The following is a 27,412-nucleotide window of genomic DNA, read 5'->3' as shown; positions in this document are numbered from 1 at the left end:
ACCAAGAAGGCTGTGCAAACAAGCCTGGTTAGTTCCTCACTAATTGACTTGCCCAAACCCAAATCTCTGTCTTGTTAACTCTTCACAAATCCATTGTTTTTTATTCTAAAAGGCACAAGTGCCACCTACTTTCTTCATTCTCTGGGTGTCATATTATTAGGAAGCTTGTGCACATGCAAAATGAAATTTATTCTCTTCTGTAGATCTGTCTTATGTCAATTGAATCCTTAGACCAGACAAAGAACACAGAAGCAAAGAAGGAAAAAGCTTGCTGCTCCTACAAGTTGCAGATGTACCCATAAAAATTAGGTAAGAAAATGAAATAAAGACATGTAAATCAGTAAGAAGAAAATTATTTGTTTGAGAATCACATGAACTTACATATAGTGAAACCTTAGAAACTCCACAAAAAAAGTATTAGAACTAATAAACTCAGGAAAAGTTCAGGGTACAAATCAACATACAAAAGTATGTTGTATTTCCATACACCAAAAACATAGTATATGAAAAAACTAACAAAATCACAGAATTGAAAATGGCACAAAATGGAGCACCTGTGTGGCTCAATCCGTTAAGTGCCTACTGTTGATTTTGGCTCAGGTCATGATCTCATGGTTCCTGAGTTTAATTCTGAGGCAGGGTCTGCAATGATTGTGCAGAGCCTGCTTGGGATTCTCTGTCCCCTTCTCTCTCTCTGATCTCTCTCTCCTTCTCTCTATCTGTAACACAAAACTAAACACACATTAAAATTATATGGCACAAAATAAAGTATTTATGATTAAATTTCACTAAAAAGTAAAATAGCATACCAAACATGACCTGCTGGGAGAAAGACATGTAAAATGACAAACACAGATGAAAAGATAACTGTGTTCACAGATTAGAATTATTTATACTGTCACAGTCCCTTCTGCAAGAAGTGATCTAGAAGTGCCTCTCAAACACTGGTTTTAAATTTGAAACAAATCTAAGTCTGGAGCTTGATATATAGTCAGAGGATATGCAAATAGGGCCCTCCCTGTGCTGATTAAACCAGTCCAGCTCCAACCCTGCAGCTGGGAGAGGAGCCCCAGCCCCAGGAGTCCCAGGTGTTCCCATTCTGTGATCAGCACAGAACATAGACACCTCACCATGGAGTTTGTGCTGGGCTGGGTTTTCCTTGTTGCTCTTTTAAAAGGTAATTCATGGTGAACGAGAGACACTGAGTATGTGAGTGGACATGACTGAGAAAGAGTGGATGTGTGACAGATTCCTGACCAAGATGTCTTGTGTCTACAGGTGTCCAGTGTGACGTGCAGCTGGTGGAGTCTGGGGGAGACCTGGTGAAGCCTGGGGGGTCCCTGAGACTCACCTGTGTGGCCTCTGGATTCACCTTCAGTAGCTACGACATGAGCTGGGTCCGCCAGGCTCCAGGGAAGGGGCTGCAGTGGGTCGCATATATTAGATATGATGGAAGTAGCACAAGCTACGCAGACTCCGTGAAGGGCCGATTCACCATCTCCAGAGACAACGCCAAGAACACGCTGTATCTGCAGATGAACAGCCTGAAGACCGAGGACACGGCCACATATTACTGTGCAAGAGACACGGTGAGGGGACCTCACTGGGAGCCCACACACAAACCTCCCTGCAGGAGGGGATCAGCACCACCAGGGGGCGCACACTATGCACAATTCTGCTTTGTGTTCCCAGGAGCAGGTGCAGATGGAGGTTACAGGCAGGTTTCCTCTCAGGGTCTGGGGCTTCCTCTCCACACAGCAGTTTCTCCAGGGAGCCTCTCTGGTCACAGGATTCTGTGTTTATCTATTAACTCTCTGAATTAGCAACTGTGTTGTCATAGGAAAACTACCCTAACATGCACATAGACACAGTTGTTTGCATTCCTTACTCCTGTCCCTCAGTATGAGTGAATTGCAGATTTCCTGACGCACAACAGCTGAACCTTTTTTTTATAAAGTATTTTTTTAACGTTTATTTATTTTTGAGACAGAGAGAAACAGAGCATGAACGGGAGGGTCAGATAGAGGGAGACACAGAATCTGAAACAGGCTCCAGGCTCTGAGCTGTCAGCACAGAGCCCGATGCGGGGCTCGAACTCACGGACCGCGAGATCATGACCTGAGCCAAAGTAGGCTGCTTAACAGACTGAGCCACCCAGGCGTCCCAACAGAAGTCCCAGATGCACTCACTGTGCAGCCAGGCCTACAGGATCCCCCAGACCCCCATTATCTTCACCCAGCACTTGTCCCAAACAACGTGACACTTCCCTCCTGGCACTTGCTACTCAGGAATTTAAATGAGCTACAGCTTTATTCAATTCCTCTAAAGAAGAGATAATTCATCTCCATGTATTAGTCAGGATTCTCCCGAGGAACAGAAACCAAAGCACATTGGTTTCCATGACTAAATACATTGATAAGACCCACATTCCACTCTCACATGCTGGAGACCCTGGAAAACCAGTGGTGTAATTCTCATCTGATTCTGAACTACTTTCTAGTCTCAGAACGTGAAGAGCTGATGATGTAACTCTCAGAACAAGGGCCAGAGGAGACCAATGTTCCAATTCAAACAGGCACATGGGAAGTAAAACTGAGGGAATTCCTCCTCCTTCTGCATCAGTTTCTATTCAGAACCTTAATGGAATGGGTGATGCCCAGGCAGACAGAAACCATGGATAGAAATGCCAGTCTCTTCTGGAATACATCACAGACATCCACAGAAACAGTGGGGAGTCTGGGCACCCATGATGCAGTCAAGATGACACATAAAGGTAATCATGACAAGTCAACCTCCTGTAAATGTGCAGTTCAAAGACTGAAGATTTAGAAGTCCATGCCATGACTGGCATGGAGCCTGGTGGGCATAGCTGTGCTTCTGTGGAGAAGGAAGGCAGAGTCGCATAGGGGGCATTGTGGTCTGAGAATCCCCTGGGCGACTTGGGGAGAGACAGTTCCCTTCTCAGGGTGCATTTCATAAAGGGTGTATTGCCTCTCGTGGGGAAGGAGAGCTGACAGGCACCATTGCACTGCCATGGTCATTAGCATAGGAGCCTCTGCTGAGAGCAGCTAACTGAATGCTGCCTTCATGTTCTTCCTCACCATGAACTCCAAGCCCCTAGTGTTCATGCAACTGCCCTCCTGGGATAAACAGCTCCAGCCACAGCACAGTGAGACTCTCTCCTAGAGGATCAGTGGGGTCCAAATTATATTGCGTTCATATAATTTGGAGTTTTCAAACCCAGCTAGAGCTCCTGAGATAAAACTTAAGAGCCCTGTGCCACCAGGTGGGCCAATGGTTTGGACACAGACAGGGTGAAAGCAGGGTTCTGATGGAAGCCTGGGACCCACAGGTACAGATTGTTCTCTCTGTGGGAGGGCTTCCTGAACAGGGGAGGCTGGGAACTCCAACTCAAGGGACTAGATAGGGAGCTGATGCCAATATTTCCTCCCACCAATCAGCATGGACAGAATTCAGTGAGCAGCACAGAACCTCCCAGTAGAAGCTGAGCCACTGACACCAAGCTATACTCCCCCCCTCTTGCCTTCCTCAGGTGCTTCCTTACTAGAGAAAGAGGGCCTGGAAACCAGATCAGCACCGCGCCCCTCCCTCAAAAGACGACATATACCCACAAAGGCACCAAGTCTACTGACCATATAGTAAGGCATAGCTTCACCTCTAGGGGAAATAGGAATTAGCCTCTTTTAACAGGCAGAACAAACTCACCTGGTTAAAACTCACAACATTGTGGACAATGTCTAAACACTCATCACTGTAGACAAGGAGAAACTCTGCAGAGGACTTAGCTGAGGGACAGAGCAGCCAATACACGACAGCACAGTGCACACAGAATATGCAACAAATGCTTCCTAAAGTGTCAAGCCCTCAACAGCAATTGAACACTTCTCAATAAAGACACTACTCTAGAAGCAGAAAACAAAACAGGATTTTCTAAAACACTTAAGAAAGCAGAGACATAGACATACACCATGATGGAGGAATTCATCCCAAAAGAAAAAACGATAAAAGGTCATTGCCGGGGATATTATTAAAGCACATATAACTAATATGCCTCAAATAGAATTTCTAAAAACTCTCACAAGGAAATAGAATTTTTCAAAACTATCATGAGGATACTTGCTGTGCTTGAGGAAAGCATAGGAGACATGAAGGAAACCCTTACTGCAGATAGAAATGACCTAAAACCCAGTCATGTTGAAATTTTAAATGTTGTAACCAAGATGTTTCAACTCTCCACAGACTAAACCCTACAAACTCGGACCCCTCTGAATGGAGAGTTGTTGAGGCCATAATCTCACATGTGTTCTGACAGGAGCTGTTCCCTCAACTGTCCCTGGCTCTGGCTCTCTCCTGCAGGTGAGGAGGAGTAGGTTAGGAATCCTCCACTGAAACCATCTGTCTCCTGCACCTGACTCTCCCACAACATGAGGCCCAGAACTTCCTCACCCTCATCTGTAAATGAAGTCAGTTGTACCAGAACAGATTTGCACCTTGGTTTAGTGGATTGCTCCAGCTCCCCCCTGCCCTGGGCAAAACTCTGCAGCTGCAGGTGGGGACAAAATAAGGGCTCAGTTTAGGGGTGAGTGGCAGCTGCACTTCTTTGAGGCTTGCTTGTCCTGGTGGCATGAGACCCCTGCCGTACAAGTCAGGTCTGGGGTGACCAGGCTCCCAGCATCCCTAGTGGACTGTGCCCAGGGCAGAGTTTCCATCCTGGGAGTGGGGCTGCAAACAATGAGTGAGTCCCACATCTCAGTGGCACCTGCTGGGGCTTGGCCTCAACAGCAAACAGCTTAGGGTCACTGACATCCTGTCCCTCTGGGAAAGAGTCCTCTGAACAGGAGCTGGTCACCAGGAACCCTGGTATTGGTTGCAACAGTCTGGAGGGGAGGTTGCAGCCAGGCTCAGTGGCACATGCCTATAGTCCCAGCTACTTGCACTGGAGTTTCCATTTGCTGAGCTGGGGTGGGGAAGGAAAGGCACATACCTTAGCTCAAAATTCTAGCTTTTCCGTCTGTCGGTATATTTTCTGGAATAAATGTTTCTTCATGGGCTGTATGCCAACAAGGCCATTTGCAGACACTGTAAATACATCATTTGAGATTTTATTCATATTCCACATAGTAAACATTCAATGTAGTATTACTTTCAGGTGTAAAATATAGTGATTCAACATTTCCATACAACACCCAGTGCTCATTATGACTGCGGCCCTGCAACCCCATCACCTACTTCCCCAAACCTCCTCCCACCTTCCCTCTGGTAACCATAAGTTTGTTTTGTATAGGTAAGAATCTGTTTTGTTGGGTTTATATGTTCCATGGGTTAAGCCTAAGACTCTTGATTTGGGTTCATGTCTTGATTTCATGGATCCTGAGATCAAGCCCCATTTTGGTTTCTGCACTGACAGCAAAGAGACTGCTTGAGATTCTCCTTCCCGCTTCCTCTGCTCCTCCCCCCATTCTATCTCAACATAAATTTAAAAACATTGAAAAAAGTTTATTTCTTGGTGTAGCTCTTCTCTCTTCTTTGTCCCCTTTCCCATTTGAAGTTTCTTAAATTCTACATATGAATGAAATCATATATTTGTCTTCCGCTCACTTGTTTCAGTTAGCATAATACTCTCTAACTCCATCCATATCATTACAAATAGCAAATGTCATTCCTTTCAGGGCTGAGAAACATTCCAGTGTATGAGTATGAGTGTGTGTGTGTGTGTGTGTGTGTGTGTGTGTGTGTAGATATACCACATATACTTTATCCATTTATGAGTCAATGCTTACTTGGACTGTTTCCAGAGCTGGGCTGTTTTTGATAGGGCTGCTATAAACATAGAGTTGCAATTCCCTTTAAATTAGTATTTTTGTATCCTTTGGGTAAATACCTAGTAGTTCAATTGATCAATCATAAGGTAGTTATATTTTTAGCATTTTGAGGAACGCCCATGCTGTTTTCCAGACAAGCTGCACCAGTTTCCATTCCCACAAGCAGTGCAAAAGTGTTCCTCTTTCTCTGTATCCTCACAAACACCTGTTGTTCCTTGTGTAGTTGAGTTTAGTCATTCTGACAGGAGTGAGTTGATATTTCGTTGTAGTTTTGATTTATATTTCCCTGATGATGAGTGATGTTGAGCATCTTTTCATGTGTTTATTGGTCATCTGTATGTTGCATTTTGGAAAGTCTATTCATGCCTTCTGCTCATTTTTTTAATAGGATTATTCAGTTTTGGAGTTGAATTTTATACTACATACAGAAAACCTGAAAAACTCCACCAAAAAAAAAAAACCCACTAGAACTGATACAATAAACCAGTAAAGCTGCAGCATACAAAATCAACATACAGAAATTTGTGCATTTCGATACAAAAATAATGAAGCAGGAGAAAGAGAAATCAAGGAATTTATCCCATTTACAATTACACCAAAAACCATAAGATACCTAGAAATAACCCTCACTAAAGAGTTACAAGAGCTTTACTCTGAAAAACCTGGGACATTTATGGTACAAATTGAAGAAGACACAAAGAAATGGAAAAATATTCCATGCACATGGATTAAAAAAAAAAACATTGTTAAAATGTTGATACTACCCAAAGCAATCTAGACATTCAATGCAAATAATTCAATGCAAATATCCCTGTCAAATAATACAAGCATTCCTCACAGAGCTAAAACAAATAATTCTAAAATTATCATGGAACCACAAAAGACCTTGAACACCCAAAGCGATCCTAAAAAAGAAAAAAAATGGAGGCATCACAATTCTGGATTTCAAGCTATATTACAATGCTGTAGTCATCAAGACAGTATGCTCCTGGCACAAAAAGAGACACATAGATTAATGGAACAGAGTAGAAAACCCATAAATGGTCAACTAATCTTCGACAAAACAGGAAACAGTATCAAATGGAAAAATGACAGTTCCTTCAACAAATGGTGTTGGGAAAACTGGACAGCAACAGGAAACTCTAATGGAACTGGACCACTTTCTTACAATATACACAAAAACAAATTCAAAATTGGATGAAAGACCTAAATGTGAGACAGGAAACCATCAAAATCCTAGAGGAAAACACAGGCACCAAACTCTTTGAGCACGGTCAGAACAACTTCTTACTGGACATGTCCCAGATGCAAGGGAAACAAAAGCAAAAATGAACTATTGGGACCTCAAGATAAACAGCTTCTGTACAGCAAAGACACAATCAACAAAACTAAAAGGCAACTGACAAAATAGGAGAAGATATTTGCAAATGGCATATCAGATAAAGGCTTAGTATCCAAAATCTATAAAGAACTGCTCAAACTCGACACTGAAAAAAACAAATAATCTGGTGAAGAAATGGTCGGAAGACATGAATAGACATTTTTCAAAGAAGACTTCCAGATGGCGAAAAGACACGTGTAATGAGGCTCATTGTCACTCCTCGTCAGGGAACATAAATCAAAACCACAATGAGATAACACCTCACACCTGTCAGGATGGCTAAATTTAACATGGTAGGAATGCAAACTGGTGCAGTCATTCTGGAAAATAGTGTGGAGATTCCTGAAAAAAATTAAAAATAGAACTATCCTGTGATCGAGCAATTGTTTTACTAGGTATTTATCCAAAGGATACCAAAATGCTGATTCGGAGGGGCACATGGACCCCAATGTTTACAGCAGCCTTATCAACAATAAGCAAATTGTGGGAGAGCCCAAATATCCATCAGGAGATGAACACATAAAGAAGAGGTGGTAAATATATACAATGGAATATTACGCAGCCATCAAAAAGAATGAAATCTTGTCATTTACAACAATGTGTGTGGAACAACAACGTATTAACCTAAGTGAAATAAGTCAGTAAGAAAAAGCCAAATATCATATGATTTCATTCATATGTGGAATATAAGAAACACAACATAGGGGAAGGAAAAATAAAATAAGAGAAAAACAGAGAATAGGAAACAGGAAGAGACTCTTAAATACAGAGAACAAACTGAGGGGATGTGGGGAAGTTGGGCTAAAAGGGAGATAGGCATTAAGGAGGGCACTTGTTGAGATGAGAACTGGGTGTTATATGTACGTGATGAATCACTAAATTCTACACCTGAAATCAATACTACACTGTAGGTTAACACACTTGTATTTAAATTTAAAATATTATAAGAAAATTAAATACATACATATATGAACTCTTGGGAGTACCTCAAAATAGCAAGCTTCTGCACAGTGAAGGAAACAATAAACAAAACTAAAAGGCAACCTATGGAATGGAAGAAGATATTTGTAAATGGCATATCCCCAGGGTTAGGATCCAAAGTATGTACATTTTTTAAATTATTTTCACTTATCAGTACAGAGTGTGTGTCCATGCATACTTTGTGTGAGAAGCAAAACTCGTGTATTGTGGTAAGATCTCACTGAAACTGAGATCCACCCTCTTCACTAAATTTTAACCATACAGTACAATATTGTTAACTACACGTGTAATGTTGTGGAGAAGACCTCTAGAAATTAGTCGTCTTGCATAACAGAAAATCACACCCCTTGATATCTAACCCTCATTGCGCCTCGCTGCCAGCCATTGGCAACTGCCACTCCACTCTGTTTTATTGTTATCAAAACCCAAATTCAGCTGCCTGTTGCTGGAAAGGTCAACGTTCAAAGTTTTCGTTTTGGTAGGAAAGGAATTTGAGCTTTATGCACAAGGCCAGCCACTGGTAAGAATGCAGACTCCTGTCCAAAAGCCAACTCTGAGGTTTCTCCCTGACGCAGGGGGTTTTAAAGGAGTAGAGCATATTTAATCAAACAAGGGAGTTCCATGGTTGATAACGTCTTTTGATCATGTGCAGACTCCATGGTGCAAGCTGCCAAAGTTACCTCAACTCCCTGGCATCTCCAGCTGAGGAGGGAACCACACATGCATGGGAGGAGACTGCCAGAGGCCAGGAAAGAACCCCAAAAAGGGATTAGAGTGGAAAACCCCTGGGGCCCACACATGGTCAGCAGTACTTTCTGTTCTCCCCAGCTGGCATAAAAAAAATACTAAAATACAACCTTGTACTTCACCAATCATGACAGAATACTGGGAAATGTTTCCTCAGTAAACTCAGAGGAAGCTTCAAACCAAAAACCAAAAGGATCAAATGGCTTGAAAACTAATGTCTAACCAGAATGAGACATGAAAAACGACAAAGCTATTTTTTTAGTCACCTATAAAGGTAAAATTGACAATGTCCACCTCCACATCCCAAGGAAGTAGGAAGCATTGGTCTCCATAATGAGGAAAAGCAGTCATCCATAGAAAGTGACCCAGCAGTACCACAGGACATGGAATTGGTAGAGAAGTTCAGGGTGTTAAAATTTCATATCCCATATTCACTAGCTGGAGGAAAGATGGAATGTGTTGAATAGAGCCATGTCTCTGGGTCCAAGTCCTTACTATGTCCATGTGAGCACGCTTGAACTGGCTCACCTGCTTCTCCCACATCCACCCCAGCTGAACTGTTGTGCAGGGTCACACAATGCCACACCCTGGGACTGTTACCTAACCCCACAAGTGGATCCCAGGTGCAGGGTGCTGGCCACCCGGTACAGCCCTCTGTTCTGTCAGATGGCCTAGACCTCACTTTGCTGAGGATCCTCCATTTATCCATTCTCACTGGCAGATGTCCCTGAGCAGGGGCATGAGGCTGGCAGAGGGCCAGGTCACCTTGAGGGCGTCCCTCTTGCAGTTTGCACTCTGGGCAGTGCTGGCTCCTGTCCAGGGTTCTCAAGGTCGTCCCTCATGGCTCTACATCTCCTTGAGGTGGTAATTACAAAGAAGGAGCTGCACAATGGCAAGGGCATTCAGATGACTGGTTGGCTGTCCTGTAGCCTGTGTTTTGGGACAAGAGACCCGTTATCCACATGTGGCCAAAGAAACCCTTTAGGTCCAGACATCTGCTGATGATGACTCAGGATGATCAGGGAGACTTGCAGATGGACTACCCCTCCATGCCTCCAGACTGTTACTACCTCGGCTACCTGGAGGAGATTCCTCTTTCCATGGTCTCCATGGACACGTGCTATCAGGGCCTTGAAGGTATCATGAAGTTGGATGACCTTGCCTATGAAATCAGACGCATCAGCGATTCCCAACATTTGAACACATTGTTTCTCAGAGAGTGGCAGACACCAATGCAATGGGACCTACTTATAACCTGGGATATAAGGAGGATAGGGACCCCTGTTCCTCAAGCAAATGCCAGTGCAGTGCTCAGGATCTCTAGTAAGTTGTAGTCATCCCATCACGGAATTTTGCTCTCAGACCCTAAACAATATACAGTGTGTTCAACCACGTGTCAAAATGTGCCCAATTCCTAATAAGGCTAGTTAGCTTAATTGACTCATTGTTTCATGGGATTCATGTAAGTTACTATATTGGTTTCATGATAATTTATAATGAGAGAGATCCAGCTAACATGGGCAAATATGTGTTGCATCAGAGTCCTTTTTTTTTTGATACTATGAGTCCAAGGGTTTTCGAATTCTTAAACCACATTCATCCTTAGTTGCGATTTGAGATGGATCCCATGAAGTTAATTTCAGTCCAGTTGTATGTAGTATATGCCATCCACAAAGCCCCATCATGATGGGTTATTTAGGCAGATATTATTTACTCTTGTCTGTCATAGCAACACATCAGATTGCAAAATATATTGGTTTGTGGGTTGACACTGATGAATATGCTTGCCAGAAAAGGTCCAACTGCATTAGGACCCAATTCCCTTGTATACCTGAAGCTTTCAGGAAGTGTTCCTTCATTCATACGCACTACATAATCAGTGGCAGATTAGGCAAGTGCCTCTTCAACATCTAAATGGTGCATTGAAATAAAAGCCTGACCCACAATCATTTCGGAAACTACTTAGCTGACCCAGGCAAGCATTGTGACTGCAGCTCCTTAGAGCAGTGCTATAGCAATCTATGCTGTATGAGTGATTGTATTTTAACCCCTGGGGACAAATGTAATACAGGCAGATGCTATACAAACTGCACCTATTTCGATGCTGGGACACTTGGCAGGCCAATCCAAAATATATGTGATCTTCCAGAGTCCTGCCGTGGGGTGTCCTTGTCGGGCCCTGATGACTTCCATATGCAAGATGGAACCACGTGCACTGAAGAGGGCTGCTGCTATCATGGGAACTGCACTGACCGCACTATGCACTGTCAAGAAATCTTTGCAAAAATTCTGGAAAGGTGAAGATGTCTGCTAGACCATAAATCAAAAAAGCAGCCGACATGGACACTGCAGAAGACCCTGGGGAATTCAACGCTGAACCTGTTCCCACACAGACGTGCCGTGTGGAAGGCTGCAGTGTAGGAATGTCACACATCTCCCTCAGCTGCAAGAGCATGTTGGATTCCATCCATCTGAGATCTCATGGTTCTGGTGTTTGCGGCTGAATTTACATAGTAGCACAGGAACAACCGAGATTGGTCATGTGAGAACTGGTACCCCCAGCTTCTGGAAAGCTCTGTCAGGACACCTACTGCACTGGCAGTGTGGCTCAGCTGAACTATGACTGTATCCCAGAGAAATGCAGTCACAGAGGGTCGTGCGACAATAACAGGAACTGCCATTGCCACATAAGCTGGGATCCTCCATGGTGCACTGGATGAGGCACTGGTGGGAGCACAGACAGTGGACCCCTCCAAGAAGAATGGGGCCAGTCAGGCAAACTCATGAATCCCTGTTATATCTCAGATCAGTTTTTGGTCCCATTTAAGCCATAATAGCTGCATTCCTTGTGGTGTCGCCACAAATGTCAAATTATCAACCCCGAGAAAGTTAAGGGACTGATTGTTGCTGACGACAATCCATAATTAGCCTCCTAACTGCTGAACAACTATAGACAATCCAACTGGCACATGTGTGAAAATACAGTAATGAGGCTGCAGAGCTGACATCCACGTTTTGGGGTCTGCAGGAGACACAGGGGTCCACAGGCACATCAGGCTCTGACACACATCTCTCATGGCTCACTGACCAGAACGCTGAAATAAAACTTAAAAACTGCATGCTTGTGGCCTCTACGTATATATCTAAGCTTCCAAGAGCCCAAACTGAGCTTCAGATTATGTGAAGAGGACCTGAGTCAGCATCTGGGTCTTGAACTGAGGTATATGCTTCCAGAATTAAGAGACGTTCACACAAGCTCTTTCAGGGACAAATTCATGAGTTGTCTCCAAAACTGTGTGGTTGCACACTGAACATTTTCTCATTCTCCAGGTAATCTGTCTTCCCCCAGTCCCAATGTGGGTTCAGGATAATGGAGGGCTACCACCCACCCACACTGCCTGTTCCACACTGGGGTGTCTGTGGGCTGTGAGGGAAGGGGACTGGCATTAGGTTCCACCTAGCACAAGCTGTGCCTCCCTGGAGACAAAATTTCCAAATGTGGGAGACTGAGACCATGAGACTGAATGGAGCACCCAATGAAATGAATCAGAAAGGTAGGCACAAGTGCCTATGGATGACTCTGGCATCCAGTTGGAGCCCGATGAATGTGAATCCCTGCTCTCTTTCTCTTGCCTACCTTTCAGTGAGTTTAACCTTAGATAAGGATCTGCCTAGGATTCCCACTTTGGTTTTCTGAGAGCCTTCTCGAATAACCACACAGAGGTGAGCCTGTGAAAAGTAAGGGACTTCAGCCCCATCCATTCTCAAGTAATCAGGTACTTGCTACCCTGTTTTCTATGTCCTGATCACTGGGACTGTGGAAAGGAGGCCTGCCCTTCCCAAGGTCCTTGTGTACCCTTGCTTCTGGGCCCTGTGAGTCATAAATCCTGTGCCTCCATTTCCTTTGCTGGGGGTGCACTGAAACTGCACCTTGAGTCAGGAGGGCCCCATGCATCTCATGTATCCAAAGCCAGAGCTCAGATGCCTAGGGAGCCGCCTGTCCACGCCCTGAGCAATGGCTCTTGCCTATTCCTTCAGCAGGATACAGTCTACATGTTCTTAATTTTGTACAACAGCTGGGGTCCCCAACACATTTGTCCCCAGGGATGGGATTGGGGGTCTAGGTGGTGCCCTCCAACAATGTGTTAGCACTGAGAATGGCTCACTCATTCCTCACCCCCACATCTCAGCTGCTCTGGGAAGGAGCTGGAGCTTGCTGGTGGTCTGTAGCTTTGCTTTGGGCTGATGCCAGGTGTTGCCAGAAACCCCCACCCTAAGTTACCAGTGCCATAAAAGGTCAGACTCCCTGCAGAGACCAACAATCAGGCACCATCCTGGGGTTCCAGAGGTGTGTATTTCCTACTCATCTCCAAGTGAGATATTGCTGGACACCGAAGACCATATCCCTAGATTAGTGTCGAAGAAGACGCCAGCTGCTGGGTCCACTGTGTTGCAGCCAGTATCCTGGTGTTGTGTTTGCTTAGCCATGCCTACCTAGTGACAGAGGCAACTCTACCAGGAGCATCATGTCTCCCTGGGCAGAGGACAGGACCAAGGCAACCTCCCCCTACTGGCTGTATTCCTCACTGCTGCTGACAATGGCTCCCTATTTAACAGGTGTTGTCGGGGACACCTCAGTGTGGGAGGCCTCAGCACACTTGTCTGGGAAGAGCTAACTTCTATCCCAGGTCCTCCCTGTCAAGACCACTACACCAACATATCCACGGACCAGTGTGAAAGAGAGAAATGGTGACAGGCACTACACCATCATGAAAATGCAAGGTTTCCTGGAATCATTTGTCCAAAGGGAGGGAGACAAGGACACTGATTGGCTCTAGTGGGTCTTCACAATTGGCTCCAAGCTGTTGCTTTAAGCACTTGACATACTACAGCTGTCTGGATTGGTCCAAGTGCCCCAGATTCATAAATCACTGAAAAGCTCAAGGTATCAACGGCCTGTTTACTTAGAGACAACCTACGGAGCCTCCAGTCTTTTCACTGTATCAAAAGGCTATGACAATCACCCCAAGGCACATGGCAAGAGACACACACCAAGGAAAAAGGGGAAGACTCTGAGGAAGAGGCTCCCTAGAGCCCCAGAGCCCACAGAGGTAGGAAGAAAGAAGCTCTGATTCTCCACACTTGGATTTTTATGGCACGACAGCACAGGCCCACTGGGAGAGGTCAAGCCCAGGTGATGCAATCCAACTCTAAGATAGAATGGGGACAATTCAATGGGTGTGGGTTTTGGGTTTTGTTTTGTTTTTTTTTTGCCTTATGTCATGCGCCCATGAGCCCTTGTCCATTTCCACCTGGAGGAGAGGCACTTGACAACAGAATCTAAGGAGTTCTTCTTGAAGGACCACTCTGATCTTAAGCCTTGTGCCAATACAATTCATGGAAATACCAGCTTTAGTGTAGCAGGCATTAGCATGCATGCCATAGTCAGATGTGAAAAGGAGAATTTTCAAGAAGCCCAAGACTTCTTTGCTGCAAATGCTGATGGGATCACCACCTCCATAGATAGGAGCCCACAGGAGGGTCCCAGCAGTGCCCCATTCAAGGGGTGGAACTTCAACCCAGATCTCTTGCTCTAGAGATGAGGCCCACACTTCTCTTTATGCACAGCTCTGAGAAGAGGGGTCCCTAGTGACTTAATCTCAGGCAGCCTGAACACAAGTCAGAAACTTTGATCAGACTCTTTGGGATCTTCGAGAGAATGCTGTTCCTACCCTTCGGGTGGGTGCCATCACTTCTCTGGACATGACAGCCCTGGTAGTGGGGAGCTGGGATCCCAGTGGGTGGGGAGATGCCAAGGCCCCTGCCTAGGGACCCGGAGGTTTGTGGAGTATGTCCTTCCTCCTGGGACAACTGCCTGTACACTTCTGTAATTACACTGTAGGACACAGACACAGACAACACTTTATTTCTCTCATTGACCCTGAAGCCAAGGTACAGTGCTTCCCAGGAACCCCTCCAAATATAAGTGTGGTGCTCCTTTAGCTTACTAGGTATAAAGGGAGGGATAGTAGAAGGGTCTCAACATCCCTTTGATGTCACTATTGGAAGAATCTTTACTGAATCTCTTTTAGCAACGGTGGCCCCTTTGACCCTGCATTGTCTGGTTAATGATGTGGATGCCCTCACATGCCATCAAGGCCAGTGGGAACAAACCCTGTGCCTGGCTTTCCTGGGGGAGCTACATATCAGGAGTCTGTAGGACTGCAAATTGCACCCCCCCACACATCCAATTAAGACAGTATATGCACATCAATATTGTGTGCAATAGAGGACTGAGTAATTGCACCCCATACTTCAAGATTTACTGAAGGAGGGGGGACATTAAACACACCATTTCTCCTTTCAGTCTGCCCACTTGACGGGCATTAAAGCCCCCTCCTAACAGGTGGCACTTTACAGTTGACTACTGAAATGTAAATGCCCAGCTGTCCATAAGATGGCTCAGATTCCCAAGACTGTCTAGGCAGTTGAGGGTATCTAAAGGGCCACAGGGGAGACTCTGTCATGACTGAGCTAGCCAGTATGTCCCATTCAGCATCGATGACCAAGGAGTCCCAGCCACAGTCTGCTCTCAACCTGTACATCTCTACCCTGCTGCCTTGGGAATTCCTAACAGTCCAAACAGTGCCAAGATGTTAGGCTGACCAGCTCATGTAGAGCCTGTCATGAGTTCCCACTGGTCTGGGCAATTGAGGGTCACTGTCACTGGTCAATTATCATGCATTCCTGAAAGTTTGTGAGACATGGGAGGCCTGCAGCCCTTCAGCAGCTATAAGGTGGGTTTTGTCACCTGACTGAGCTACTCCAGATTTTCGGTCTACTTTCATATGACTTGTGCATTTAGGCAGCCTTACCTGGAAGTGGCTGAGCTATGCCACTTGATGCACAGGTAGTCTGAGTGCCAATGAAACATTTTGGGATCTGGAAAGTGTTTGTGCCATGGGGGTTATGCTGGAGCACCTAGTGACCATCTGGCACCAGATTGCCTTGCTATGTCACCAAGAGAGAGAAGCCAGCACCATGACTGTCTTCATACAAAGGGAAATATTCTCTCCCAATACTTCACCTGAGCAAAGGACCATCCTGAAGCTTCCATCAAAGTTGTGGTCCCAATCAATGCAGTGGAAGGAAAGGCAGAGTGACATTGTCGTGCTGGTTGTGGATACCACACCCTTCCATTTGTCCATCCACATGGTGCATTCACCTGCTTGCATTGGCAGGAAATAACACTACTTTGGGGGCTTACTTGCTATCCTGATGTCAAAACAATTGACAATCAGACTGATTATTTACTGTAGACGGGACTTGGAAAACTGGTGTAAGGGTCTGTGTCTGACCTGCTGAGATAACTACACAGGTGAATGGGGCAGATGCAGTCTGAAGACAGACAGTTGTAGAGGTTCAGAGGGAGAGCAGGAAATGTAGTCAGTCTTTTAATAGTGGGGGAAAGGGTAGGCTCCATTTTAAAAAGTTTTTTTTTTTCCTGACAGGAAAGAGCCGGAAAATGAAACTAGGTGGAAATGCAGTTTTTTGATCCATGACCTACTATGTGATGCCATGTGCTTCCGGAGCCTGGGAATTGGCTCTGGGAATCCTTACCAATGGTCATCATGGGGATGGTCATCCACGGTCTTGACAATGGCGATCTGGAACTATTTTGTGCAGCTTGCGTGAATCCAGAGGAATCTTTCCCTAATTCTGATGGCAGTGTAGTCGGTTAGGAGTTCGTCATAAGGTCCTTCTCAGCGAGGTGGCACTGGGTGCTCTCTGAAGACCTGATGAGCGTCCCATATTCTGTAGAAAGGGTGGCAAGGCTAGTCAGTGGCAGAGGCCATGTTCTTATTGTCTGTGGATGATATGACCCAAGTGTACCTGTTAGTTCTTGGACATGGCTATGCATGGCATCAACTTGGTCATATAAGTTATCATGAAGTTCACTCAATCAGTAAAGAAAGGGTTAAGGATTCCTTTCTAAAATACTGTTGCAAAGGGGGTCAGTCCCTGCCTGCTATTTGGAGCATTCCAAATCTCATTAAGGGCCAAGGACAATGATTCTGGATGTTCCAGGCCAGTTTCCAGGCGGATTTTTCCTGAGGACTTTTGTGTCTAGTTTTTCATGTTCCATATCTGTTCCCCTAATCCACATATCCTCATCGTCCTCTTCTGTGATGATTAAGGATGATGTGGGGTATGAAATTCTAATTATCACCCCCAGTCTTTGCAAGTACGTAGTTTGTCTATGTGCTGAAGTGAGTTCCTTGGTCTGGCTAAATCCATAATGGAATGGCAAATCCAGGAACCATTTCAGGCATTACATTCTTTACCACAGTTGTGGCACTGGCATGTCCAGTCAGACAGCATCAGTCCATCCACCAAACATGCAGCCATTAACCAAAGAGGAAGCCAATTTGTCAAATCCATCTGGAGAGCCCCAGTGGGCAGGGAGGGGCTAGAGGGACTCCCTGGGGCCTGCTGATATTATACAAAACTTGGAGAGATTTACAAGTAGTGCCCTGGGAAATAATTTAGTCAGAGGTTTAGTGGATGCCTGGGAAGAACCCACTGTCTCTCAGTTTCTTAATTATCCCATCTGATGGGGTTGGTGCAAGACCAAAGGAGAGAAGAAAGGGGCCTCAGGAGGCCCACTCAACCCCAATGTACACCCCATCTGATCATTATCTGTCCACCTGTCTTTTCCCATTGTGAGGAACTTACATGATAAACAATAGTCCAAGTCAGGGAAAAAGGCAGGCTTCTAAAGTGAAGGAAAGGACAGGGGCCTCTGATCTTGGCTGTGTATTTGACAGCCTTGTGAGCTCTGTCAGTCGCTGGAGAGACAGTGGCAGTCTCCTCACGGTTTGGGCTGGAGAGTGACTGTTAGCAATTTTAGCAGAAAGATCAGTTGCGTATAATGGGGCAGCAATTATAGGCCTGCTGGAAAAATGTCCTCTGTCCTCTGGTACTCATGGCGGTTAGGACCTGTGGGATTTCCAGAGGGTGCCAACAGCCCTGAAGACTCCAGCGTATGTCTGGAATGCCTGTGAACAGTGGCGGTCTTTCCCTTTGCAGATGTGCAAGCTTGGGAAAACCTGGGAGCCCGGTGGCTTAGACTGATTTTACAGCAGGCAGAGAGGACGCCTGGAGTACCTCTAGTAGGGACACTGGCCTGAGTGGTTCCTATGTTTCCCCACATACAGAAGCTGTCACAAAATAGAAGTCAGGGTGGGGCACCTGGGTGGCTCAGTTGGTTAAGCTATGGACCTCAGCTCAGGTCATGATCTCGCAGTTTGTGAGTTCAAGCCCCACATCGGGCTCTGGACTGACAGCTCAGAGCCTGGAGCCTACTTCAGATTCTATGTCTCCCCCTCTCTCTCTACCCCTCCCCTGCTCACGCTCTGTGTCTCTCTGTCTCTCAATAAGAAATAAATGTTAAAGAAATATTTTTTTAAATAGAACTCAGGGTTGACCACCAGATGTCCCAGAAACCATTCCTGTAGCTGAGGGCAATCGTGTGGAATGAAGTAGGGTCTCCCCTTTTAAATGTTTTTAATGTTTATTTATTTTTGAGAGAAAGAGTGTGAGTTGGGAGGAGCAGAGAGAGAGGGGGACACAGAATCTGAAGCAGGCTCCAGGCTCTGAGCTGACAGCACAGAGCCCGATGCAGGGCTCAAACTCACAAACCACGAAATCATGACCTGAGCTGAAGTAGGACGCCCACCAACTGAGCCACCCAGGTGCCCTGGGTCTCCCTTTTTAGGGAGGGGAGTGGAATAACCCAATTTAAACTGTTAACATGACACAAGATGATGGGCGGGTTGGTCAGTGTCCTGTTGGTAGGTGGTGGGCCTGGAAATTACAAACTTGTCAGAGAGGAATACAGAGGTGAGTGGGGATCCTAATGTATCCAGACAGCAGTTGTGGGGGTGCAAGCATGCAGTGGGGCCTGATGGCCCAAGGTCTAATTTTCATGGGAAGAAAGTTATAGGACATATCCGAGAGGCACAGGTTGTCGCAGGATACCTGCAGCCACTCCATTTCCATGGAATGAGAGGTGAAACATGTTATTGATATTCAGACAGCTGAGAGTTTGGGTGTGCACAGAGCTAATATTAACACTTTAAAGTAGGTTAATGACTCTGAAAGCCACGAAAAGAAATCTGTGGCAGCATCAGGTAGGGGTGAGGGGCTCACAGAGACAGAGCAAAGCATTGAAGTTAGGGGTCCTTGGGAAGCAGTAGCCAGGTTTCCTTAGAAGCTTATGCAACTGCATTTTTGTACCAGTGAGAGGGATGTGAAAAACTGACAAGACACTTTGTGGGGAGTTTTGAAGCACTGTGACATAGTCCTCGTTGGCAGTAGCTGTTTGCAACCGTGGACATTAAGAAGACAGGAGGGTGGGGCGCCTGGGTGGCGCAGTCGGTTAAGCGTCCGACTTCAGCCAGGTCACGATTTCGCAGTCCGTGAGTTCGAGCCCCGCGTCAGGCTCTGGGATGATGGCTCGGAGCCTGGAGCCTGTTTCCGATTCTTTGTCTCCCTCTCTCTCTGCCCCTCCCCCGTTCATGCTCTGTCTCTCCCTGTCCCAAAAATAAATAAACATTGAAAAAAAATTAAAAAAAAAAAAAAAAAGAAGAAGAAGAAGACAGGAGGGTGAATGGCCCTGTCTGGCTGGTGCTTTAGGAGGGTGGCGAGTCTGCAAGGGCTCCCTGATTCCTTTGGTAATAGAGTGACAAGTCACGGACATACTAAACAAGAGTGCAGCCTTGGGTGAAGGCACAGAATGTAAGTTGGCTTCAAGAACTTGGAGTAATATTGAGCCCAACTTAGTTGCCTCCCCCAAGCATACATGAAAAGAGAACTTGTGAATCAGAGTGCAATGGCATTGACAAGAAAGTTGAGCAGATGTTCATTCCAGTAATGCATCTTCATCACCAGGAATTGAGGCATGAGCAGCAGCCCGGTTAGGGACAAAAGATGGGGGGGGGGTAATAGATGACAAAAGACTTTATGGTTCCTACATTGTACAAATCAGTAGCTTTGCCTTCTGAATCAAATTCTGTTCTTTCTTTACTCACAAGATCGGGGTGTTACACGGTGAGGAGGTAAAGCAAGAACATCCTGCGGTAACAGAGTCTATCACAGGGTCAGGTCCTCCCTCTGCAGCAAGACAGGGCATCTGGCTACTGATGGGTGGGGGCAGTTCCTTTCTCAGGCCCCCTGAGCACAGGCTCTGCACTGGGGGCAATCCATCCTCTTGTGCATGTGAGGCCCAGACACTAGTGGGCACGTCTTTAAGACTCATCCTCTGAGGAGCACTTTGAATGGAGGTGGGTCTCCATTAGGGAAAGGGGGAAGCTTGAGGTGTGGTCTGATGGCAGGGAAATGAGAACACCTTATTGTCCCTCCTGCATTTTGGATATTAACTCCTTTTCAATATTTTTTATTGTAATGTCTACCCTCCCATAGACTGCCTTCTAGCTCTGCAAATATTTGCTTGCCCCTTTTCTAGTATGGTGTAGTCCCCCTTGCCTGCTTTGTTCTCTGTGACTTTGCTTTTATATCAAATCAATCATTCTCAAGTGAATGTCATCACGTTTATCTTTCATGTTTTCTTTGAAGGCATTTAGGTTCAAGTGTTCTTCTTAATCCTTCATCCATTTTGAGATTTTTTTTGTGTCGACGTATATGTATGAAGCAAGATTATGGCCAAATGTTATTATTTTGCATGTATATATCAGTACTATTTTTTAATTTTTACTTTGTTTTTGAGGGAGAGACACAGATCATGAGTAGGGAGGCACAGAGATAGAGGCAGAAACAGAATCCAGGCCCTGAGCTGTCAGCAGGAGCCTGATGTGAGGCTCGAACCCACAACCATGAGATCATGACCTGAGTGGAAGTGGGATGCTTAACTTACCGAGCCACACAGGTGCCCCTAGTCAACACCATGTTTAAGAGACACTATCCTACCCCCCACTGTGCATTGTTGGAAATCTCGTGGAGGATTTGCTGACTGCATCTGCAAACTTCTACTTCTGGGCTCCGTAATGAGCTCCACTGGCCTAAATGTCTCATTTGATGCCAGCAGCACACTGTTGTGGTTAATGTACCTCTGCAATATCTTTAGAAAGAGAGAAGTGTGATGTCTCCAGGTTCTTTCGACGTCATGATTGTTTTGTTGCTTCCATGTGTTGTGTGCTTTCATATGAATTGTATATTTTTCAGATTCCTTAAAAAACTCATTGGCATTTTTATTGACATAACAAGATAAACATAAAAATAACATAAAAAGATAAAGCAGACAGAAAATAGAGACTATCACAAATACAGAAAACAAATCAATTACATAAAAATTTGTATTTGGAAAAGTAACTAAATTTGAAACAAATAGGTAGCCTGGGGAAATAGGGAAGACTCAAACAAATGCAATCAGAATTGAAAGAGGAGACATAACTGAACTAAAGACATGAAAAGGATCATTAAAGAAAAACTTAGGTATTTATAGGCCAACAATTAGATCACCAAGAACAAATTACACATTTTATGCCATAATGTAGTCCACCAAGACTGTTTCATGGAAAAATACAAAATGAACAAAAGAAAAATTAACAAGATTTCTCTATCTAAAACCTCACCCTCCAAGAAATCTGCATAGGAGTCCATGGCTTTATTAAAACTTCTACTAAGTATTTAAAGAGGAATTAATGCCAATATTTCTCAAACTATTACAAAACACTGATAAAAAACAGCACTCCCAAATGCATTTTGTGAGGACAGCATTGCTCTCACACCAAACCAAAGAAAGACACCACAAGAAGGGAAACTACAGGTCACTATCTCAAATGAACATACATGCAAAATTCCTTCACAAAATCTGAGCATACTGAATTCAACAGAACATTGAGAGGATCATACAACATAATCCAGGGTGATTCACTCCAGGGATGATGCAAGGATCCTTCAACATACACAGATGCATAAATGTGATGTCCTCCATTACCAGAGGGAATGATTGAATCAAAGCCATCATTAATTGATTCAAAAAAACATTAGACAAAATTCAACACATGTTCATCATTTAAAAAGAACCCAATTAAAAAGGAACTGAAGGAAATTACCTCCACATGATCATGGCCACTATGAAAAGCCCACACCTGACAGCATATTGAACGGTAAAATGCTGAAGGCTTTCCTGTCAAATCAGGACCCAGGCAATGATGGTCACCCCTAACATAAGCATTCCCCATGGTAATGTGAAGAATACATATGCCACCTCAAACTATGTCATCTTGTCACACTGCTTATTTGGGTGAAAGTCACTTGAGAAATAGTCCAAGTACACTCAGACTCGCCATCGTCCCTTGACAAAAGGATATAAATCTCCCTCCCGTGTACCAAGAGGGAAGAACCATCGTTAGCACCAGAATAAGGAACACAGGGACAAGAAGGCTATGCAAACAAACCTACTTACTTGGTGACTAACATAATACCCCAAACTTAACTCTTGCCAAATCCAATGTTTTGTTGTCTGAAAGACACAAGTGCCACCTGCTTTGTCCTTTCTCTCGGTGTCATATCATTAGGAAGGCCATGCACTTACAAAATGAAATTTATTCTCTCCTGTACATATGTCTTATGTCAATTGAATCCTTACACTGGCTAAATCCCAGAAGAAAAGAAGGGAAAAGCTTTCTTCTCCTACAACTGGAAGACGTAACCAGAAAAAAATAGGGAATAAAAAAAATAAAAGACATTTAAATCAGTAAGGAGGAAGGAAAATTACTTGTTTGCAAGTGACATTGATCTTAAACATAACAAAACCCTAGAGATACCACAAAAAATATTAGAACCAGTTTTTTGAAATGAGGAAAAGAGCAGGATGCAAAATGAACAAATAAATAAAAATAAACCACCTGTGATTCTACACACCAGCATGAAAATACATGCAAAAAAAAAAAACAAAATTATACAAGTGAAAATGGCACAGAATAAAGTATTTTGGGTTAAACTTCAAAAAGTATGCAAAATACTTGTAGAGTGAAAATGATCTATGTGGATGAAAGACCTGTAAAAATGCACACAGGACTGCAAATATACCTGTACTCACTGAATACAATAATTCATATTGTCACAGCACCGTCTACACAAACTAAACTACAAGTGCGTCCCTAACCCTGTTGTTCATTTTTAAAGAATCAAATCTAAGACTGGAGCTTCATATATATGTCAGAGCACATGCAAATGGGGTCCTCTCTATGGTGATAAAACCAGCCCATCCCAGACCCTGCAGCAGGGAGAGGAGCCCCAGCCCCGGGAGTCCCAGGTGTTCCCATTCTCTGATCAGGACAGAACAGACACCTCACCATGGAGTTTGTGCTTGGCTGGGTGTTCCTGGTTGCTCTTTTAAAAGGTAATTCATGGTGAACGAGAGACACTGAGTATGTGAGTGGATATGAGTGAGACCAGTAGATGTGTGACAGTTTCCTGACCAAGATGTCTTATGTCTGCAGGTGTCCAGTGGGACGTGCAGCTGGTGGAGTCTGGGGGAGACCTGGTGCAGCCTGGGGGGTCCCTGAGACTCACCTGTGTAGCCTCTGGATTCACCTTCAGTAGCTATGGAATGAGCTGGGTTTGCCAGGCTCCAGGAAAGGGGCTGCAGTGGGTCTCAGAAATTAGTAGTGGAGGTAGCACATACTACGCAGACTCCGTGAAGGGCCGATTCACCATCTCCAGAGACAACTCCAAGAACACGCTGTATCTGCAGATGAACAACCTGCGGGCGAGGACAAGGCCACATATTACTGTGCAAGAGACAGGGTGAGGGGACCTCGCTGGGAGCCCAGACACAAACCTCCCTGCAGGAGGGGATCAGCACCACCAGGGGGCGCACACTATGCACAATTCTGCTTTGTGTTGCCAGGAGCAGGTGCAGATGGAGGTTACAGGCAGGTTTCCTCTCAGGGTCTGGGGCTTCCTGTCCACACAGCAGTTTCTCCAGGGAGCCTCTCTGGTCACAGGATTCTGTGTTTACCTATTACCTGTGTGAATTAGATCATTGTTTTCATAGGAAAACTACCCTACCATGCACAAAGACACAGTTGTTTGCATTGCTTACTCCTGTCACTCAGTATGAGTGAATTGCAGATTTCCTGAGGCACAATAGCTGAACATTTACATGAGTCCCAGATGCACTCCCTGTGCAGCCAGGACCACAAGCTCCCACAGCTCCCCATTATCTTCACCCAGCCCTTGTCCCAATCAAACAACGTGACACTTCCTTCATGGCACTTTGCTACTCAGGACTTTAAATGAGCTACAGCTTTATTCAATTCCTCTAAACAAGAGATAAATCATCTCCATGTATTAGTCAGGATTCCCTCGAGCAACAGAACCCAAAGCACATTGGTTTCCATGACAAAATATGTTGAGAAGTCCCATGATCTACTGTCACAAGTTGGGGAGCCAGGAAAACCAGTGGTATAATTCTCGCCTGATTCTGAACTAGTGTCTAGTCTCAGAACCTGCAGAGCCTATGATGTAACTCTAAGAACAAGGGCAGGAGGAGACCAATGTTCCAGTTCAAACAAGCACATGGGAAGTAAAAATGAGGGAATTCTTCCTCCCTCTGCATCGGATTCTACTCAGAACTATGATGGAATGGGTGATGCCCAGGCAGAAAGAAACCATGGATGGAAATGCCAATCTCTTCTGGAAACTCATCACAGACATACACAGAAACAGTCGTGAATCTGGACACCCATGACGCAGTCAAGATGACACATAAAGGTAATCATGACAAGTCAACCTGCTGTAAATGTCGAGTTCAAAAACTGAAGATTTAGAAGTCCATGCCATCACTGGGGTGGACCCTGGTGGGCACAGCAGTGCTCCTGTGGAGAAGGAGCCCCGAGGCCCATAGGGACTGCTGCGGTTTGAGGATCCCCTGGGTCATATCGGGTGAGACAGTTACCTTCTTGGAGTGCATTTGGGAGACAGGGCATTGCCTCTCATGGGGCAGGAGAGCTGACAGGCACCATTGCACTGCCCTGGTCATTAGCATAGGAGCCTCTGCTGAGAGCAGCTAACTGAACGCTCCCTTCTTGTTCTTCCTCACCATGAACTCCAAGCTCCTAGTGTTCATGCAACTGCCCTTCTGGGATAACCAGCTCCAACCACATCACAGCAAGACACTGTCCCAGAGGATCAGTGGGGTCCCTGTCACATTGAGTTCAACAATTTGGTGTATTCAAACCCAGCTAGAGCTCCTGAGATAAAACATAAGAGTCCTGAGCTGCCAGGTGTGCCAATGGATTGGACAAAGGCAGGGTGAAGGTTGGGTTCTGAAGGAAGCCTGGGACCCATGAGTACAGACTGTTCTCTCTTTGTGAGGGCTTCCTGAACAGGGGTGGCTGGAAACTCCAACTGCAGGGACTAGAGAAGGAGCTGATGCCAATATTTCCTCCCACCAATTATCATGGACAGAATTCAGTGAGCAGCACAACACCCCCCAGTAGATACTGAGCCACTGACACCAAGACATACCCACCTTTCCTTCCTCAGGTGCTTCCTTACTAGGGAAAGAGTGCCTAGAACCCAGACCACCATTGAACCCTTCCTTCCAAAGACCACCATATACCCCCACAGGCACCAAGTCTACTGACCATATAGTGAGGCATAGCTTCACCTCTAGGGGAAATAGGAATTAGCCTCTTTTAATAAGGAGACCAAACTCACCTAGTTAAAACTCACAACACTATGGACAAAGTTGAAAAACTCTTCCCTAGAGGCAAGGAGAACTCTGCAGAGGACTGACCTGAGGGACAGAGCAGCCAATACATGACAGCACAGTGCACACAGCACATGCAAGAAATGCTTCCAGAATGTCAGGTCGTCAACAGTATGTAATCATTTCTCAAAAAAGACACTACTCTAGAAGCAGAAAACATAACAGGATTTTCCTAAAACACTTAAGAAAGCAGAGACATGGACATACAGAGTGATGGAGGAATTCATTCCAAAAGAAAAAACCATAAAAGGACATTGCCAGGGATATAATTAAAACACATATAAATAATAAGCCTCAAACAGAATTTAATACCTATCATAAGGAAACAGAACTTTTAAAAACTATCATAAGAATACTAGCTGTGCTTGAGAAAGTCTAGAAGACATGAGGATACCCTGACTACAGATGGAAAAGACCTAAAACCCAGTCAGGCTGAAATTTTTAAAATGCTGTAACCGAGATGTGAACCTGATTGGATATAATGAACTCAAGGCAGAAAGAAGCAGATGAATGAGTAAGTGACATGGAAGATAAAATTTTGTGAGAAATGAAGCAGGAAAGAAGAGGAAAATTAAAATATTGCATCACAAACGTATACTTAGGGAATCAGCAACTCCATAAAGTGTAATAAAATTCTTTTCAAAGGAGTCCCAGAAGAAGAGAGGGAGAAAAAAGGAGAGAAGTTTTGTCTGAGTGCATTAGAGTGGAAAATTTCCACTAAATGGTGAAGGAAACAGACGTCCACATCTATGAGTCACAGAGAACTCCCATTAAAATTAAAAAAAAAAAACAGCAGGCCGACTCTGAGACATAACATAGTAAAATTCACAAAATACACAGATTAAAAAAACCCTATAAGCATGAAGACAGAAGAGTTTGCTAATGAATATGGGAAGATAAAAAAAGATTATGGCAGAAGTGTCCACAGAAACCTGCAGGAAAGAAGGGAGTGGCATAATATCCTCAAATGTTCAATTGAAAATTAGGCAGTCAATGGGGGAGGAGACAAGATGGCAGAACAACGTGGAAGATTTTTGTGTGTCTCACGTCCATGAAATACAGCCAGACCAACACTAAACCATCCTACACACCTAGAAAACTGATTGAGGATTAACACAACAATCTGCACAACCTGAACCACAGAATTCAACAAGTATGTGGTGTGGAGAGGGGACTTTGGGGAGCAAGAAACTGCAGGAAGGGAGGTGCTTTTGCAGGCGGAGTGAGGACGGAGCCTGGGGAGTGGGGGAGAAAACAGGAAAAGCACCCCTCCCCAAAAGCAGCTGGACAGAACGTGGAAAATTGGAAACAGCCACAGGGACTAAACTAAAAAGGGAGAAAGGAGAAAGGAGAGTAGGTAAATTCCACTAAGACTGTAAACAAGGGGAGTGCAAAGGCTGCAACTCCACAGCTCGATACCTGGAGGTGCTCTGGTGGGAAGGGAGAATCCCAGGAACAGAGTGGGGTCCGGGATGTTCTCAGGCCACACGGGGAGAGGCAGTTGCACTGCTGGAAGGACATTTGGAGGAGACTGCCAAAGCCATCTGGTCCCAGCAGACCCCGGAAAACGGCCACATTCGCTGGTGCTGCAACAAGGTCGTTTAGGGTGAAGCCTGGTGCCAGACGTGTGTTGTGATTTTCCATAATCCATGAAAC

General features: G+C 44.9%; 1 gene segment (V, D, J or C); it reads left to right on the top strand.

Annotated features, from left to right (window-relative positions):
- The first annotated feature begins 1,057 nt into the window (after positions 1–1,057).
- Positions 1,058–27,412, top strand: part of LOC122469620 — a 224,822-nt gene continuing 198,467 nt past the window's right edge. Inside the window, 2 exon segments of the C gene segment in view lie at positions 1,058–1,177; positions 1,279–1,584. Of these exon segments, the coding sequence occupies positions 1,132–1,177; positions 1,279–1,584 (352 nt within the window).

Source organism: Prionailurus bengalensis, chromosome B3 (assembly GCF_016509475.1).
Source record: "Prionailurus bengalensis isolate Pbe53 chromosome B3, Fcat_Pben_1.1_paternal_pri, whole genome shotgun sequence".
Taxonomy (NCBI): Eukaryota; Metazoa; Chordata; class Mammalia; order Carnivora; family Felidae; genus Prionailurus; species Prionailurus bengalensis.
The sequence above is the reverse complement of the archived record's forward strand: the minus strand, read 5'-3'. Positions and strand labels throughout refer to the sequence as shown.